General features: G+C 39.7%; 2 protein-coding genes across 10 annotated transcripts in view; both read right to left on the minus strand.

Annotated features, from left to right (window-relative positions):
- Positions 1 to 564: 564 nt before the first annotated feature.
- Positions 565 to 8,405, minus strand: VCPKMT (valosin containing protein lysine methyltransferase). Of its 7 annotated transcripts, XM_055361457.2 has the most exons (7): positions 8,117 to 8,382; positions 7,899 to 8,009; positions 7,669 to 7,741; positions 6,126 to 6,245; positions 4,455 to 4,559; positions 3,462 to 3,554; positions 565 to 1,648 (listed from the first exon to the last, which is right to left on the minus strand). In XM_055361457.2, the coding sequence occupies exons 1-7, from the start codon at positions 8,380 to 8,382 to the stop codon at positions 1,634 to 1,636; spliced, it is 783 nt and encodes a 260-aa protein (XP_055217432.1). In that variant the 3' UTR covers positions 565 to 1,633. The 7 variants fall into 7 exon arrangements, with proteins under 7 accessions (XP_055217432.1, XP_018865600.1, XP_055217433.1 ...); XM_019010055.3 differs by lacking the exon at positions 3,462 to 3,554 and having other exon boundaries at positions 8,117 to 8,405; XM_055361458.2 differs by lacking the exon at positions 4,455 to 4,559.
- A 570-nt stretch (positions 8,406 to 8,975) lies between these two features.
- SOS2 (SOS Ras/Rho guanine nucleotide exchange factor 2) overlaps positions 8,976 to 17,321 on the minus strand; it is a 113,834-nt gene continuing 105,488 nt past the window's right edge. For all 3 annotated transcript variants that reach the window (XM_031001824.3, XM_055361453.2, XM_055361452.2), the window contains exons 22-23: positions 12,150 to 12,259; positions 8,976 to 10,698 (exon numbers count right to left, since the gene is read on the minus strand). In XM_031001824.3, coding sequence (XP_030857684.1) covers positions 10,189 to 10,698; positions 12,150 to 12,259 — 620 coding nt within the window. In that variant the 3' untranslated portion in view covers positions 8,976 to 10,188. The remainder of the gene's footprint in view (positions 10,699 to 12,149; positions 12,260 to 17,321) is intronic.

Here is a 17,321-nt window from a genome sequence, read left to right on the forward strand (position 1 = left end):
GGTTGAGGTAGGAGGATCACCCGAGCCTGGGAAGAGTAGGTTGCAGTGAGCCAAGATTGTGCCACTACTGCACTCCAGCCTGGACAACAGAACAAAACCCTGTCTCCAAAAAAAAAAAAAAAAAAAAAAAAAAGAGAAAGCAGGAGGGCATAAAAACTGGAGGGTGAAAAGACATTTAAGGAAACTGGGGGGACTATTACAGTCAAGATCAAACTTATTTTTACAAATTTCATGTTATAAAACAAGCTAAAAAGTGGTCATTTGTCCTAAGACATCATTAATAACAGCTAGCACTATCTGTACCTCACAAAGCACCATAGATTTAGGTTACACTGCCTTGCAAACTGCTTAATGAAATGCTAAGGACAGTATGAACAAAGTATCTTGGGGGGGGAAAAAAAAAACCAGCAAAGGAAACTTTTAAGACTGAAATAAACCTGAAAGGAATGAACTGATTTCTTGACTTGTATCCTTAATGTCTCTAAATAGGGCTGCTTTTGCTCCTGTTAACTGTTTAGATGTTCACTTTCTTCAAAGGTATTTCTGAAATTCACAGTCACAAGGTCTCAAAAACAATGTTTATTTTAACACATAAAATGTACCATCTAGCACCAATGCCTGTAAATACCAGAATTCCATCCGGTTACTACTCTTTGGAACAAGTATGATTAAAGTCCTTGACAGATTATTGTATATGAGCGAATGGCTTCATAACATAAAACAGAGACACACAGAACAAAAATTCATTTGGTATATACATATAGAACTACATTTGTAGTTATTCAAAAACCTTTCATTGCTTCATGTAAACAAGTTAATACCAGTATTTTTAAGCCAGATTTTCCTGGAACACATACATAAAGTGCATGAGCCACGTAAGCGCATAAGCCTGAAACTGGTCTTTCTATTCTCACTCCATGCTCAAATGAAAAATCTGTAAAGATACCTTTTGTTCCTCCAATCTTCTGATTTGTCTTCTTAGCAACTCATTACAGTACAATTTACTGATTAAATCACATAGATATGTATGGTGGAGGAAAAGAAAACTTTGGCCAATGTAAGTATACAAGACAATATCTCAGTTCTTTTTAAAATTAAAAGAACATTTAAGTATTAAAGACATTTTAAAAGAAATGAAGTGGAAAATACAAATGATAAATATTGTATAATTATGTACAAAACGAAAACCTTTTAAACTTTGAAGACAAACTAAAATTTACTAGTTTGAATTTAAAACATTATTATATAATAGCAGATAGTTCTCTTCAGAAATTTATCTCTAGTTTCCTGTAAAAGGTCCAGTCAATCATGTTGGCTCACTGTTTTTGGCAGATTTTAGCCTCGCCTCAATACCAATTTTTATTTGAATAACTGATTCCCAACATTTAAGAAGAACTTGATGCTGAACTAAGTAACCTAAGCTGAATTCAGGGCCATTGGCAGGCAGGCAGGCAAGCAGGAATTTTTCGTATTGCAGACAGCCCCTGGTGGTCATCATCTATACATCGGATCTCTAAGGACGTGCCGGAAAAAAAATCTGTGAACACAATCTTCCCATGCTGTATTCACATGCTCTATTCACATCTTTAGTTTACCCAGGTTGTTAGAGCCTTGGGTAAGATGATTAAAGGCTTCACGATGGAAATTTCTGTAAGAAAAAAAAAGGAAACTTAAAAGATTGATTTACCACAAACTATTTACTGGGTATTTAATAATGCCTAATATGCCTCATAATGCCTAGTATGCCTAGTGTAACAGTGGCTACATGCAATTCAAGTGAACAACCATGCATGTTTATAGATGGTTCTTTGCTGACACCTAACAAGCAACTGAAGAAAGAACAGATGCATTGGACATTATCAAAATTAAAATATATGTGCTTCAAAAGACACAACATAGGCCGGGTGTGGTGGCTCACACCTGTAATCCCACCACTTTGGGAGGTTGAGGCAGCAGAGGACTTGAGGCCAGGAGTTCGACACAAGCCTGGCCAACCTAGTGAAACCCAATCTCTACTAAAAATACAAAAAAATTAGCTGGGCATCGTGGCACATGCCTTTAGTCCCAGCTACTTGGGAGGCTCACACAGGAGAATCACTTGAACCTGGGAGGCAGAGGTTGCACTGAGCCAAGATCATGCCACTGCACTCCAGACTGGGTGACAGTGCGAGACTCTGTCTCAAAAGAAAAATAAGAAAATAATAAATTAAGAAAATACAAGACACACTATTGAGAAAATGAAAAGACAACCCACAGAATGGGAGAAACTATTCACAAATAACGCATCTGTAAGTGTTTAGTATTCAGAATGTATAAGGAACTCTCACAACTCAAAAGTAAACCACAGTTTAGAGACTATCTCATACCCAGTGAGATGGGTATAATTAACAAATGCTGGTAAAAATGTGGAGAAAACTGGAACCCTTAGACACTGCTGGTGAGAATGTATAATGGTATGGTAGATTTGGAACACAGTTTGGCAAGTCTTCAAAAAGTTAAACAGAGTTCCCATATAACCTTGCAGTTCCTCTAGGTATATACTCAAGAGGTCTGAAAATATGTTCACACAAAAATTTGTAGATGAACGTCCATAGCAGCATTATTCATCTCATCAATGGATGGATAAGGTGTGGTATAGCCACATAAAGGAATATTATTCAGCCACAAAAAGGAGTTAAGTGCTAATGTGTGCTACAATGTAGATGAGGCTTGAGAATACTATGCTGAGTGAAAGAAGACAGGCACAAGAGGCCACACAGTATGTGACTTGTTACATATGACATGTGCAGAATAGGCAAATCCATAGAGATTAGTGGCTGCCAGCAGCTGGGGACGGGGGTAACAGGGAGTGACTGCTAATGGGTAAGAGGCTTCTCTGGGGGGTGAAATCGTTTAAAATCAGAAAGTGGTGATTTACACAACTATGTGAATATACTAAAAACCACCAAATTGTACACCTTAAAAGCGTGAATTTTATGGTATGTGAATTACATCAACTAAAAAATAAGAGTTTTTTTTTTTTGGCCGAAAAAAAAAAAAAAGCCTTTATATTCAGGAAACACAAAATCTTTCTGCCTCCAAAAAATTCTACTTTTAAAACTGCCCAACAGCTTCAGTTAACACTAGATCCCTTAAAGCACAAAACAGTTTTTTTTGTATCTGTGGCACCATGCCACATAAATGTTAATCTGAATAATGCCGCTGCTGCCTTTTTACTTAGATTTAGTCCTAACACCTACTTCTGTTCCCTAAGTTTTATTTGCTTTTGACTAGAATTCATATAATCAGAAAACTTTACCACAAACATAATCAAAGCAAAGATGATAGAAAAAGTGTGGGCTTATTGAATCTAGCATCCTTAATTCATAAAACTAATCATCTCCCTGCCTTACACTAGTCACATATACCAAAGGTGCTGGAAATACAAAAATAGATGAAAGGCCAGGCGCAGCAGCTCACACCTGTAATCCCAACAATTTGGGAGGCCGAGGCGGGCAGGTCACTGGAGTCCAGGAGTGCAAAATCAGCCTGGACAACATGGCAAAACCCTGTGTCTACAAAAAAAAAAAAAAAAAATACAAAAATTAGCTGGGCATGGCGGTGCATGCCTATGGTCCCAGGTACTCAGGAGGCTGAGGTGGGAGGATCACTTCTTGAGCCTGCAAGGCAGAGGCTGCAGCAAGTCGAGATTGCACCACTGTACTCCGGCCTGGATGACAGAGTGAGACCCTATTTCAAAAAAAAAAAAAAAAAAGGATGAAGTACAATTCTTCCCTCTTTCTACAGGCTCAAACCCTAGGTGTCACTGAGGCAACCTGCATAAAATGTGATTGTTATACAGGGTAAAACATGCACCAAGAAGGGGGAAGATACATAAATTCTACTTAATTGAGTGCATTTATCTTTTATGGACTCATCTGCCTTGTTATATTTCATTTCCTGTAAACAATTTTTAATAAGGAAAAGTTCACAATGTAAGAGCAGGCATTTTAAAATCTCAGAGATAAAAGAAACTTATAAATAGCTAATAACTTGTCTGAGGTAATACCCAATTATAGAGCTATACAATTTACGCCTATGGAGAAGCTGGAAAAGGCCTTTAAAAGCGAAGCCTGGCCAGGTATGGTGGCTGATGCCTGTAATCTCAGAACTTTGGGAGGCCGAAGTGGGCGGATCACTTGAGCCCAGGAGTTCGACACCAGTCTAGGCAACACGGTGAAACGTGTCTCTACTTAAAAAATACGAAAAAGAAAAAAAAAAGCCTGGCTTTAGAGCAAAAACCCAAGGCAAGATAGATTAAATTATCTTGACACTCAAGTTACTGCCTGAGTCCAGTGAATCATTATAGCTGTTTCTCCACATCAAAATCAATGCCCATACCACACATATGCCCTGAAATAGTGTCCAGCTGATGAAACCTCCTTGGAGAATGAAGAACTGAGAATGTTATTTACCGATTTTTTCTTTCTGATGTATATAATGTGAATATCTTCACTTCGATACTCTTCATCATGTTTTTCCAAAGGAATTTTTTCAAAGTCAAAATGTAGCTGAAGGAGCTATAAATTTAAAAGAGACATACTTCAAATTCAATAATATGAACTGACCTGTGGGTGACAGAAGTCAGAATGCTGGTTACTTTTTTTTTTTGAGAGTCTCACTCTGTCACCCAGGCTGGAGTGCAGTGGTGCAATCTTGGCTCACTGCAACCTCCGCCTCCCTGGGTTCAAGTGATTCTCCTGCCTCAGCCTCCTGAGTAGCTGGGATTACAGGCAAATGACACCACATCCAGCTAATTTTTGTATTTTTAGTAAAGAAAGGGTTTCACCATGTTGGCCAGGCTGGTCTCGAACTCCTGACCTCGTGATCTGCCCATCTCGGCCTCCCAAAGTGCTGGGATTACAGGCGTGAGCCACCGCGCCTGGCCAGTGGTTACCTTTTGAGTATTGCCTGGGAATGGGCAGTGTGCAAACCTTCCAAGATCCTGAAAATGTCCTCTATCTTTATGTTGGTAAGTAGTTACTTGGGTGTATACACATGAAAAATTAAGCTCAGCACTTGACTGATACGTATGCATTTTACATATGCTTTACCCCAATAAAAGCTGTTTAACAGTACGAAATTTTCATTATGCATCACTTCAAAAGTTCATTAACATTTTTCATATTCAAGAAAAACATGAAAATAAACAAACATTTTAGTATATGTTACCTGAGGCAGTCATATACCTGCTTTCTCATTAAACCAAAGTAGTCCTTTCAGCAGACAAAACTGCAGGCCTATACAGATGTACCCTCAAAAGGAGTCACTCACAATGTGATGGATTTGTGCCCATAAAAAGGGTTTGGGTTATCACTAGGGGAAGAAGAGTGACAGATACATAAAACCCTATATACTATATTTGCAACTTCCTGTAAGTCTTTTCTAACTATTTCAGACAAAAAGTTAAAAAAAAAAAAAAAAGACCCTAAAAATAGACAGGTATCTAGGTTGGAGGTTTCATAAATATGTAGAGAAAAACACAGAAGTAAAAACTTATCGCTTGGCAACATGGGAAAACCCCATCTCTACAAAAAAAGACAAAAAGTTAGCCGGGTGTGGTGGTACATGCCTGTAGTCCCAGTTACTTGGGGGTGGGGGGCGCTGAGGCAGGAGGATCGCTTGAGCCCAGGAGGTTGAGGATGCAGTGAGCCCTGACTGTGCCACTGCACTCCGGCATGGGCTACAGGGTGAAACCCTGTCTCAAAACAAAAACAAAAACAAAAACAACTTATCACCTGCACATTTCTATCACGTATTCTCCAAAGGTAATACATACATCATTGATATGTTCCCCAAAGGCAGCATCATGTTTAATAAACACTGAAAACTGTTCTTAAAAAGGAGTGGCACCCGTATTATTTAACATTCTTCTGTAGCCATAGATCAACTAATTAGAAATGAAGTATCAGAAAAGATGAAAAAGGGGAGCTTGGTAGAATCATGGGCTGTGAAGATCCTTTCCTCAGCTTCACACAAACAGAATGTTTTCCCCACCCAAAATTACCATAATATACTTGAAGAGTCACATACAGCCTCCCTGAAGGGAAATCACTACAAAGATAATAAGAGTACTTAATACTTACCTCAAAATATTTTTTCTCAATTTCTGGATTTTTCCCCATTGTTCGCTGTTCATAACAACATATAATACAAGTTTCAAATCCACTGATATCTTTTAGAGTTTTCAGCAATGGCTCCAAAGACTATTTAAAAAAGAATATATTTAGTGTTTTTGATTTAAAATTTTTTCTACTCTAAAAGTAGGTTGAGGAGGTACAGGGGTATTTATAGCTCCCCTACAATTTATCCATCTTTGAATCAATCCAACAAAGCACATGTAATTAAAGCTCTAGGCTAGGTGCAGTGGCTCACACCTGTAATATCAACACTTTGGAAGGCAGAGGTGGAAAGATCGCTTGAAACCAGGAGTTGAAGACCAGCCTGGAGAATATAGCAAGAGACAAACCCCCACCGCAACACCTTACAAAAAATTTAAAAATTAGCCAGCATGCTGGTGCACACCTATGGTCCTAGCTACTGAGGAGGCTGAATGGGAGGATTACTTGAGCCTCAGGAGCTCGAAGTTACAGTGAGCTGTGATCACTCCACTGCACTACAACATGTGTGACAGAGCAAGACCCCTATCTTAAAACAAAAACAAACAAAAACCCCTCTGTAACTAATGATTGGGTAAGCTCCTGTTAACTAAACCATGTACTGATTTTGGTTTCCAGAAAAAAGATTCAGATGACTGCATTTTGGAGTTCTCAAGGGAAACAAATGGAATCAACTTTACTCTTAAAAGTTTAATTTTATTTAATCTAATTTGGGATTTAAATAATCAACGATTTCCCTACAAAAGTTAAATCTGACCCTAACTTGGTTCAATGCTAATTATTTTTAAAATAATCGATGCCCACAACACTATACAAACTGATGTATTTTTTTTTTTTTTTTGAGACGGAGTTTTGCTCTTGTTGCCCAGGCTGGAATGCAATGGCGTGATTTCGGCTCACTGCAACCTCCACCTCCCGGGTTCAAGCGATTCTCCTGCCTCAGACTCCCAAATAGCTGGGATTACAGACATGCACCACTACGCCTGGCTAATTTTGTATTTTTAGTAGAGACAGGGTTTTGCCATGTAGGTCAGGCTGGTCTCGAACTCCCGACCTCAGGTGACCCACCCGCCTTGGCCTCCCAAGTGCTGGGATTACAGGCGTGAGCCACTGCGCCCGGCCCAAACTGATATTTAAAGAAAAGAACAATGAATTATTTATAACTTAATTCTCAATGTCATGGTTAACATGTTCCGTGGGAACAACCAAGGGAAAAAGAGAGGATTTTGGCTTTTCATAACATCCAATTGGCAAAATCCTTTAAAATTTTTACAGAAGCCTCTAGTAAAATGCATATAACACTTTTCTCAACATGCTTCACCAGGTCGGTATGATAATGATGAGCGTATATACGTATGGTCCCTGGTGACTTTTATCTTCTCTTTACTGCATCAACTATAAGGCAAATCCCGGATTCAAAGATGTTAAAATGTGAAGAAACGTGTGCTTTAGAATTCATGGAATAAGGTTCATCTTCTAAATGAAGAGACTTCGCTCACTGGATACTTACCTCTTCATAGTATATGCAGTCGGCCATCAGTATGTAGTCGGGTGGAGAAGGAAAGCCTTCTGTTGCTTCCCCCCTTAAAAATGCCAAACAAATATTTCAATTGTTTTAATAATTCAAAATACTCTTGTTTTATAAAGAACCGGAAAGTCCCCTTCCATCCTTTTAATGAAACGCAATTTAAAACAAACTACAAATCAATATCTTAAAACAAGCTGAAAGGCCATACAAACCATTTCAGTACCTTGGCTTGAACAGAACCAGTGACAAGATGCTTATTCATATTAATATTCATCTTCAGCAAGTCTTGCAATTCCTCAAGATCGGTGACTACAACATCAGCCCTATAAAATAACGTCGACTGAGGTGTAGGCACAGGGGTAAAAGCCTGTAAACCGGATTTCCCCAGCAAGAAGGCGCCCCCACATCCCGCCCGCCCGCCAGCTCTTACCCGAGGGTAGCAGCCATGAGTCCCACGGCCCCGGTGCCCGAACCCAGCTCCAGCACCGACCGCCGGCTCAGCGCGTGGGCCCCGTCGCCGGAAAACTCGGGCGTTTCCAGGTATTTAGAAAGGACAATGGCAGCGTCCCACACAACGCAACCCACGCCACCGGAGCTATACTGCTGTAGTCGTAGCACTGTACCATCCCGCTTCTCCAAAACTCGCACAAAGCTCCGCAGTGGGTCCTCCGGCGAGGACTCCAGCGTATCCGCCATTGCGCCCGGCAACAGAGAGCGGCGCGCGCAGGGACGTCACATCAACGCGCGCCGCCCCGCCCTGCGGGTCCGCCCCCTGCCCGCCGCTGAGTTGGCGTCGCAGCGAGCGCGAGTTAACAAAGCCCGGAAGGCAGCGTTACCTGGGCGGGGCCGAGCGTGGGGCCCCAGCTTACCCCACGCGCTTGGCAGCCTCCTTCTACCCTAAATCACACGTTTGGCTTAACGAAGAGGCCGTTTAAATCACTTTCCCAGACAAAACTATTATAATCTGCTCTTTAAAAAACAAAGCCAACCTCAGAGTTTACCAAGTTGGAGACTTGATTTACATAGTAGTTACAAGGCTTAAATGCAATCAGCTTCCAAGATCCTACCAAAGATGGCTATAATCTTACAATCTTCCTTTTCAAGTTCCTAGTATGCTCCTAGTTTTTTGTATGAATTCATAAAAGTGGTTGCTAGAAGCCTGCAGCTCACATTTAACAGTGAAGAAAAAATTGTGTGTGTGTGTGTGTGTGTGTGTGTGTGTGTGTGTCTACAGGACTCAACAATCTCCCCCTTTGTTCCTTATAATGAAAACACATATTTTAAAAGTCTTTTAAAAATTAAGACTGGGGTGATTTATTAATCTTGTTAAGAACTCTGATACAAAGCACAGTAAAAGGCCACAGACCAGTAAATAAACAACGTGGCTTTTGGCTACTTTACAACTGCTGCTACAGCACTATCAGCAAAACACTCTATCACTTTGAACGAAGGCATCCAAATGGCAAATAAAAGCTTTACTCACTTATCTGATTAAAATGTTTAATAAAGCTTTAAGTATTTGCTGGTTTAAATATTACCAATCTAAAAAATATATTTAAAAAAAATTTCAGTTAACACGAGATTTATAGAGAAAGTTACTAGGTCTTGAAGGCAAGGCAGTTGGTTCCTATGCCATAGAATTTTTTTTGAATTTATGAATTAGTAAAGTAGCAGATTGTATTATAGGCCTCAAGTCACTTAAATTTATATAGGTTATTAGCAGTATCTTTAAATATACAATATAAACAAAACTGTACATACATGGCATATTAACTGTTTTCCATAACAATAGGCAATTCATTAGCTAAAGACGTCATAGTCTGCAAAAACAAAAGGCACATCTGAATGAGATACATGCCCTTTTTCCCTCCATCATTGGGTTATGTAGTCTTTGTTTACATTTTGACAAAACAATAAACACTTACAGTGCCATTCTATTATTTTCATCCTACTTTTCATTTTTGTCTTCAGCAGCAAATACCGGCATTTAAGACATGGCATTAAAAAGTTTAAGAACAGTTGGTGTTATTCACAATTCTCCTAGATGTAAAAACTAGAAGTAAAAACTAGAAGATGGTCAAAGAGGTTTAAAAATCAGTAACACCATATACCCCTCCCATATTTGTGTAAATTCACTGCCTTAAAAAGGCATCTATTACTCAAATTTGAAAAATTTCACAAAAGCACTATCCCTTTTCAGTGCAATCATGTCACTTTAAACCATATTTTTGCAGAGTTTACAGTGCAAATATAAATTCTTTATACTGGCCTTTTGGCAGCACTGAGGATCCAAGACAAGGCAATGCTACTGATCACCTGAGGATAATGGTGAAGGACTTTTGTATTTTTATTTTTCCAATTCTTAAAAGCTTATTTGATCAGTAGCATTTTTGTAAGAGCATTATTTGTAAAAAGTACTAAAATACTATGTCTTTTTTTGAATAAATTAAAAAAAAACTTTACAAATACCATTCCAGTGTCAATGACTACATATGGCTAAGGTCATTGGGGAGTTTCTGCATTTTCTAGCAAAGGCAGTCTGTACAATGGGGGGTGCGAAAGCTCCCGTTTGTAAGTCTTTGGTGGCAGTTTTGGCAGATGAGGGCTTGAATTCTGCCTTGGTGGAACAGGGGGAGCTGGAGGATGAGCAAGATTATTCTGACTAGAACTGAGCACATAGCATCGACGCGGTACCCTTGGAGAGGGTGTGCTAGGAGGAGTGCTTGGCGAATTTGGACAGGTACTAATGTCTCTGAGCCAGTCTGAATCTCTGTGAAGATGCCCCAGTGGAGGTGGCTGAAGATTAAATGGACAGTTTATAAAGTGTTCTGGAGGCCGAAGGGGAACTGGTGGAGGGGTATCAGGAAGAGGATCTCTTGGTGGTGGCGGAGGTGGACTATGCAGAGGCCCATCAAATGCACCAGTAGGAACAGGAACTCTGGGTTTTACCTTTGGAGGAGGAGGCTGTCTCGGTGGAATAGCAGGAGGATCATCATCAGATTTCATATTTCCCTCAAAAAAAAAAAGTAATTAAATTATACCTCTATTCTCCTGAAAAATTAAAAAAAAATTTTTTTAAGTCTGAAAAATTTTTACTTGTCAAGTTAAATTCAGAGGCTCAAAATAAACTAATCTGGGTTAATTATCAGATTATGAGTACTCCTAGTTTAATTCAGGGCTGGGTTTAATATTTTTATATATGAGATGTTTTAATTTAAGTCTTAGATCCTAACTCTTTATCTTGCTTTGTGTATACATTTCAGAAATTTATGTATTTCAATTATAATAGTAGGTAAGTGACAATAATTTATTGCTTTATAGACATGAAAGGACATGATGTCTAGAGGACTTTAATGTCTAGCTTCTGCTTACTGGGCATCTACTGCTACTTTCTCCAGAGAGGCTTAGAGCAGTAGATCTCAAAGTGTGATCCAGAGACCAACAACATCAGCATCAGTAGGGAACTTGTTAGAAAAGCAAATTCTTGGGCCCCATCCTAGACTACTGAATCAGAAACTCTGGAGGTGTGGCTCCACAGTCTGATTTTACCAAGCCTTTCAGGTAATTCTGATGCACCCTTAAAATTTTGAGAAGCATTAGTTGAAAGTTTGAAGAATACTTGGAATACTACTGAAGTTTTTTTCCACCTGTACCAGAAAGAAAATGTACTTCCAGCCTCTTTTTTATTTTTTTATTTTTAGTTTTAGTTTTTGAGACAGAGTCTTGCTCTGTCGCCCAGGCTGGAGTGCAATGGTGCGATCTTGGCTCACTGCAACCTACCTTCACCTCCCAGGTTCAAGTGATTCTCCTGCCTTAGCCTCTTGAGTAGCTGGGATTACAGTTGCCCGCCACCATGCCCGGCTAATTTTTGTATTTTTAGTAGAGACAGGGTTTCACCATGTTGGCCAGGCTGGTCTTGAACTCCTGACTTTAGATGATCTGCCTGCCTCAGCCTCCCAACCAGATTTTTTTTTTTTTTTTTTTTTTTTTGAGACAAGAGTTTTGCAATTGTTGCCCAGACTGGAGTGCAGTGGCACGATCCTGGCTCACTGCAACCTCCAACTCCCAGGTTCAAGTGCTTCTCCTGCCTCAGCCTCCCCAGTAGCTGGAATCACAGGCACCCGCCACCACACCCAGCTAATTTTTTGCATTTTTAGTAGAGATGGGGTTTCATCATGTTGACCAGGCTGGTCTCGAACTCCTGATCTCAGGTGATCTACCCGCCTCGTCCTCCCAAAGTGCTGGGATTACAGGCATGAGCCACCGCGCCCGGCCCAGCCTCTTATTTAGAAAAGGTTTTTATAAGGATTAAACAACTAAAAGTATTTTTCAAATGTAACAATCCAAATGCTGAAAAACCATAAATAGTAGCCAAAGTATAATTCACAGACTCTTTATAACACTAGGCATTATTTTGAAGATTCACAACTTTGAATAAGTTGGAGTAAAGTCCTGTTGATTACCTTGGAATTTGAAGCATCATGATCAAACTTTTTTCGAGGAGGAAGAGGAGGAGGAATCAGGGGCTCTTCACTTAGTTTATGTAAACTACCACATGAACTAAAGAAAGACTCTGGGGGAGAAAAAGACTAGTTTAACCACAATTCACAGTATAAGATAAACCTTTATCACAATTTGTGATCGATACTTCTACCATGGCATTTGTCAGACTGTATCAACTATTGGTTTATCTATCTTCCCCATTAAATTGTAAGCTTTCTGAGAGCAGTGTGTATTTATTTCTGTGTCTCTAGCACCAACCATAGTGCCTGGGGCATGATGGGTACTTCAGCTAAATGAAGGTGTACTATTTAATTATGATTAATGAGATTCTGCTCCCTGAAAAGCCTTTCACAAATCAAAACAAAACATGTCTAAATACACTGTAGTAACTTCCAAAGAAAGACAATCCTAATCAGAGATCTTTTTTTTTTTTTTTTTTTTTTTTTTTTTTTGAGACGGAGTCCCACCTTGTCGCCTAGGCTGGAGTGCAACGGCATGATCTCGGCTCACTGCAACCTCCGCCTCCCGGGTTCAAGCAATTCTCCTGCCTCAGCCTCCTGAGTAGCTGGGATTACAGGTACCCACTACCACCCCCAGCTAATTTTTGTATTTTTAGTAGAGACAGGGTTTCACCATGTTGGTCAGGCTGGTCTCAAACTCCTGACCTTGTGATCCGCCCACCTCGGCCTCCCAAAGTGCTAGGATTACAGGCATGAACCACGGTGCCCTGCGAGACCATATATTTTTGAAGCAGCTATGATTGGGCACATCACCACACAGGTAATAAAACCCTCCATATAGGAACCCATAAGGTAGTGTTATATCACATAACTCTTTGTCTCTGCAAGTCTCTCATTGATAATGTACACGTTATATAACTACATTAAAGGAAATTTACAAAATGATGACAGGAAAATACCCCTAAACAGATCAACAAGACATATAACAATTACTATCTTCATTTTAATTTTTTCTATAGTTCAACTTCCCATTTGATCTCTCTATATTCACACAGTTGTTACAAAGGCAGCAACTATGTCTTATTTGTCATTATACTGAGATTGGGAACACAGGCGCTAACTGGGAAAGAAGTTGATAAGTTAAACTTTAAACACTCTAACTGAACTACTTATGAGACATCCAAGTAGATATGTCAAACTAATTATTCTATGTCAAAAATTGCTATCCCGATCATGTGGCTCTGCAGTTACTTCTGGGGGGGGGGGTCCTGTTGACTCAGGGGGAAATAGCTGATACAAAAGGTACGCCTATGAGGTTGGCAGATGGTGTGGGGAGGTTAGGCAGAGGATGTTCCTAAACACTCTAAACTGAACTGCTTATGAGACATCCAAGTAGATATGTCAAACTAATTATTCTATGTCAAAAATTGCTATCCCAATCATGTGGCTCTGCAGTTACTTCTGCGGGGGTGTCCTGTTGGCTCAGGGGGAAATAGCTGATACAAAAGGTATGCCTATGAGGTTGGCAGATGGTGTAGGGAGGTTAGGCAGAGGATGTTCCTCAGACCTGCCAGCATTGTTTGTCCCGTCTTTGGGAGAACTCCTTTCGGTGGTGGTAAATCTGTCCCATTTGGTTTAGTTGGCCAATCCTGCCCAGGGCACCCCAATTCAAGGCAAGGAATAGGCATGGGACTCACTTTCTTAACATGATCAGATTTTTATCTACCTCTCTTTCATGCAAGTAGCCATTTTTTTAGGGAAGGTGAACCTGACCCCTTAGCTCCAGGGATGGGGCCTAATTGGTATAAATCAATCAGAGTAATCCCATTCCTTTAGCCAGAGTGATGAGTTTAACTGTAGGCATGTAACCTAATTCAGACCAGTGAAATTTAAAAGGAGATATTCTGGGGGCTAATGGAAAGGAAGTTCCTTGCTCTTTTTTGGAAAAGCATTCTGTCATACTGTCTTGTCTGTACTTCTCTCTATATATAATTTGACTGAACAAAGAAGCACACAACCTTTACTGCTCTTGCCAGTTATGATTTTGAGGGAAAACAGCGTTAAATCAAGCTGATAATCTGGACAAAACAATGAAGAGTCAAAAAGAACCCTGGTCTTTTTTTTTTTTTTTTTTTTTTTTTTGAGACGGTGTCTCGCTATCGCCCAGGCTGGAGTACAGGAACCCTGGTCTTTAATTACATCATCGAGTCACTGAATCAACCAGTCTTAAAGCAGCCTTCCTCTAGGCTTCCAAGTATGTCTGAGTGTTTTCTTATTGATTAAGCCAGTCTTAGGTGGTAACAGACACACACACTCATGGAAACAGATGATATGTGAATGATGGGAAAGCTATGAGAGCTCTGAATCTGGGTCTGACTCTACAGTCACCACTTAACCAGTATATTTCTCCATGACAGGCAATCAATAACCCTTGCTGAAGTCTGAATGCAATTTAATTGTCTATCAAGAGCATTTCCCTACAAGACTACAGTTTTTATGAACTTTTTTAGTGCCTGCAGTTATTCCAAACTGGTGAATATAGCAGAATTTACTAAACAATTTCTGTAATGTTAGTTAGCTATCTAAGTTACTTCTAATTTTCTGCCATTCATTCATTCATTCAACAGTTATTGGGCACCTGCTAATACTGTCAGGCACTGTCTGAAGCACTAGCAATATAACCGTGAACAAAACTCAAAAATTCACATCCTTATGGAATTTATAATCTAGGTTAGGGAAAGATAAGTAAAAGTATGATGCCTATAAATTATGACAAGAAATATTTGGTTGGAAAGGGGTATAGAAAGAGGTGGGAGGGGAGCAACATAAATAGGGTGATTAGGGAAGGCTTCACTAAGGTAACAGCCTGAAGGAGGTAAGGGAGCAGGCTGTGAGGCTAAATGGCTGAAAAGTATTATAAACAGCAGGAATGGCAAGAGCAAAGCACTGATGCAATAATGTGTCTATTATGTTGAGGGAGACTGAGTGAAGGGGGAGAATAAGTGATGAGGTCTGACAGATCAAACAAGCCCAAACTGTGTAGGGCCTGTGGGTTCTTTAAAGGAACCGGCTTTCACTCTGAGTGAGATGGAAAGCCACCAGAGGGCTTTTGTTTTTTTTTTTGAGATGGAGTTTCACTCTTGTCGCCCAGGCTGGAGAGCAGTGGTGTGATCTCAGCTCACTGCAACCTCCGCCTCCCGGATTCAAGCAATTCTCCTGCTTCAGCCTCCTGAGTATGCTGGGATTACAGGCGCCTGCAATCAGGCCCAGCTAATTTTTGTATTTTTAGTAGAGACGGGGTTTCACCATGTTGGCCAGGCTGGTCTCGAACTCCTGACCTCAGGTGATCCATCGACTCAGCCTCCCAAAGTGCTGGGATTACAGGGGTGAGCCACCGTACCCGGCCCACCAGAGGGCTTTAAGCACAAGTAAAACAAGGTCTAACTCAGATTCTAAAAGGATAATTCTGGCTGCTATACTAAAAACATACTGAAGTGGAGAAGATAAGAAGTCAGGATGCTTACCATAATAAACAAGGTAAAAGTTATTATGGTGGCTTGGACCAGGGTGGCAGCAGTGGAGATGGCAAAAAATTGTTAGATTCTGGATATATTTTGAGAGTAGTCAAGATTTGTTGATAGGTCACATTTGGCGTGTGAGAAAGGGAGAGAAGTAAAAGATACTTCTATTACAGTATTTTTAGCGTAAGTAACTGGATGCTTGTAATTAGAATGGAGATGAGGAGGCAATGAGAGGAACAACTTTGGAGGGGATAATAAGAAGCTCAGTTTCAGACAGGTTAGGTTTGAGATTCCTATTAGATATTCAACTGGAGATGTTAAATGGGTAATTAAATATATGAGTCTAGAAGTCAGAAGAGAGGTTCTGGCTAGATATAAACTTGGGAATTATCATCATGTAAATGATACAAGACTGAACAACCAAGTGAGTGAGAAGAGGTCCAGAAACTGAGTCCTAAGGCCTTCCAATGTCAATAGTTTGGGAAGGTGAGGAGGAACCAGCAAGAGAGACCAAGCAGTGACAAGTGAAGTGGAAGAAAAGATGAGAGAGTAAGATGAATCTTCATGCATGTAACTTTTTCCAAACATTTATTGGGTATTTTGTATAAATAAAAGGCAGAGGCTTTGTCTTTCTTGTTTGCCACTGAATCTCTTGTGCTTAGCAGAGTAACTGGTACAAACTAAGTATTCAATTATCTGCTGAATCAGTAACATCAAAGGGTGTGAACATTTTTATGGTTTGATATGTTGTATTCAGATTCCAAAAGGGTTATACTAATATACCAATTTACATGGGGATAAGTAATGTGCCTTTTACCATAGGCTTGCTCGTACTAAAACAAAAAAAACACATTAATTCAAAAGACTAGAATGGCAACTCACTATTGTGTAAAATTCCTCAGATTTCTAATGATGCTGAACTATCTATAATTATCTATGTTTCTTTACAAGATATACTTCCTTTGATGTGAAGTACCCATGTTCATTGTGAATGGAGTCTTGCCGTTTTTCTCATTTCATCTGAGTACTTTTCATACTTGCTATGAATATTTTATTTTCTTTGGGGATTTATTTTAGAATATTCAGAATTTAATGCAGTTATTCTCAATTTTCTATTAAATTTCAAAATGTAAAATTTTCTTATACGGAAAATGTATTTTACTACCATTCAAAATAATGTCTAGAATTCCTACTTCTACGATGGCACAGTGTTATGGGTTGAATTGTGTTCCCCCAAAGATATGATGAAGTCCCATAACCTAGTACCTATAATCGTGACCTTATTTGGAATATAGTCTTTGCAGATGTAATGTTAGGATGAGGTCATTAAAATGGATCCAAATCCCATATGACATGACCAGTGTCTTTATAAGAAGAGGAGAAGAAATAAAGAAACATACCGCGAGAAGACAGCCATATGACAATGGAGGCAAAGACTGAAGTGATGCATCTACAAATCAGGAGATGCCAAGGATTGCCAGCAAATGCCAGAAGCTAGAAGAAGCAAGGAAGGATTCTCTTCTCCAAGTTTCAGAGTAAACATGGCCCTGCCAACATCTTGATTTTGGATTTCTGGCCTTCAGAACTGTGGGACAATACATTTTTGCTCTTTTAAGCTACTCAGTTTGTGGTGCTTTGTTATGGCAGTACT

The sequence above is a fragment of the Gorilla gorilla genome, chromosome 15 (assembly GCF_029281585.2).
Source record: "Gorilla gorilla gorilla isolate KB3781 chromosome 15, NHGRI_mGorGor1-v2.1_pri, whole genome shotgun sequence".
NCBI classification, from domain to species: domain Eukaryota; kingdom Metazoa; phylum Chordata; class Mammalia; order Primates; family Hominidae; genus Gorilla; species Gorilla gorilla.

Excerpts from the sequence above, each read along its gene's own strand:
- VCPKMT (XM_055361457.2), bottom strand. The coding sequence starts at position 8,382 with ATGGCGGATACGCTGGAGTCCTCGCCGGAGGACCCACTGCGGAGCTTT. Across the intron at positions 8,010-8,116 it reads CTCATGGCTGCTACCCTCGG|GGCTGATGTTGTAGTCACCG; the intron begins GTAAGAGCTGGC and ends GTTATTTTATAG. Across the intron at positions 3,555-4,454 it reads ACATCAGAAAGAAAAAATCG|ACACAGGGTTTTGCCATGTT; the intron begins GTAAATAACATT and ends TTTTTTTTGTAG.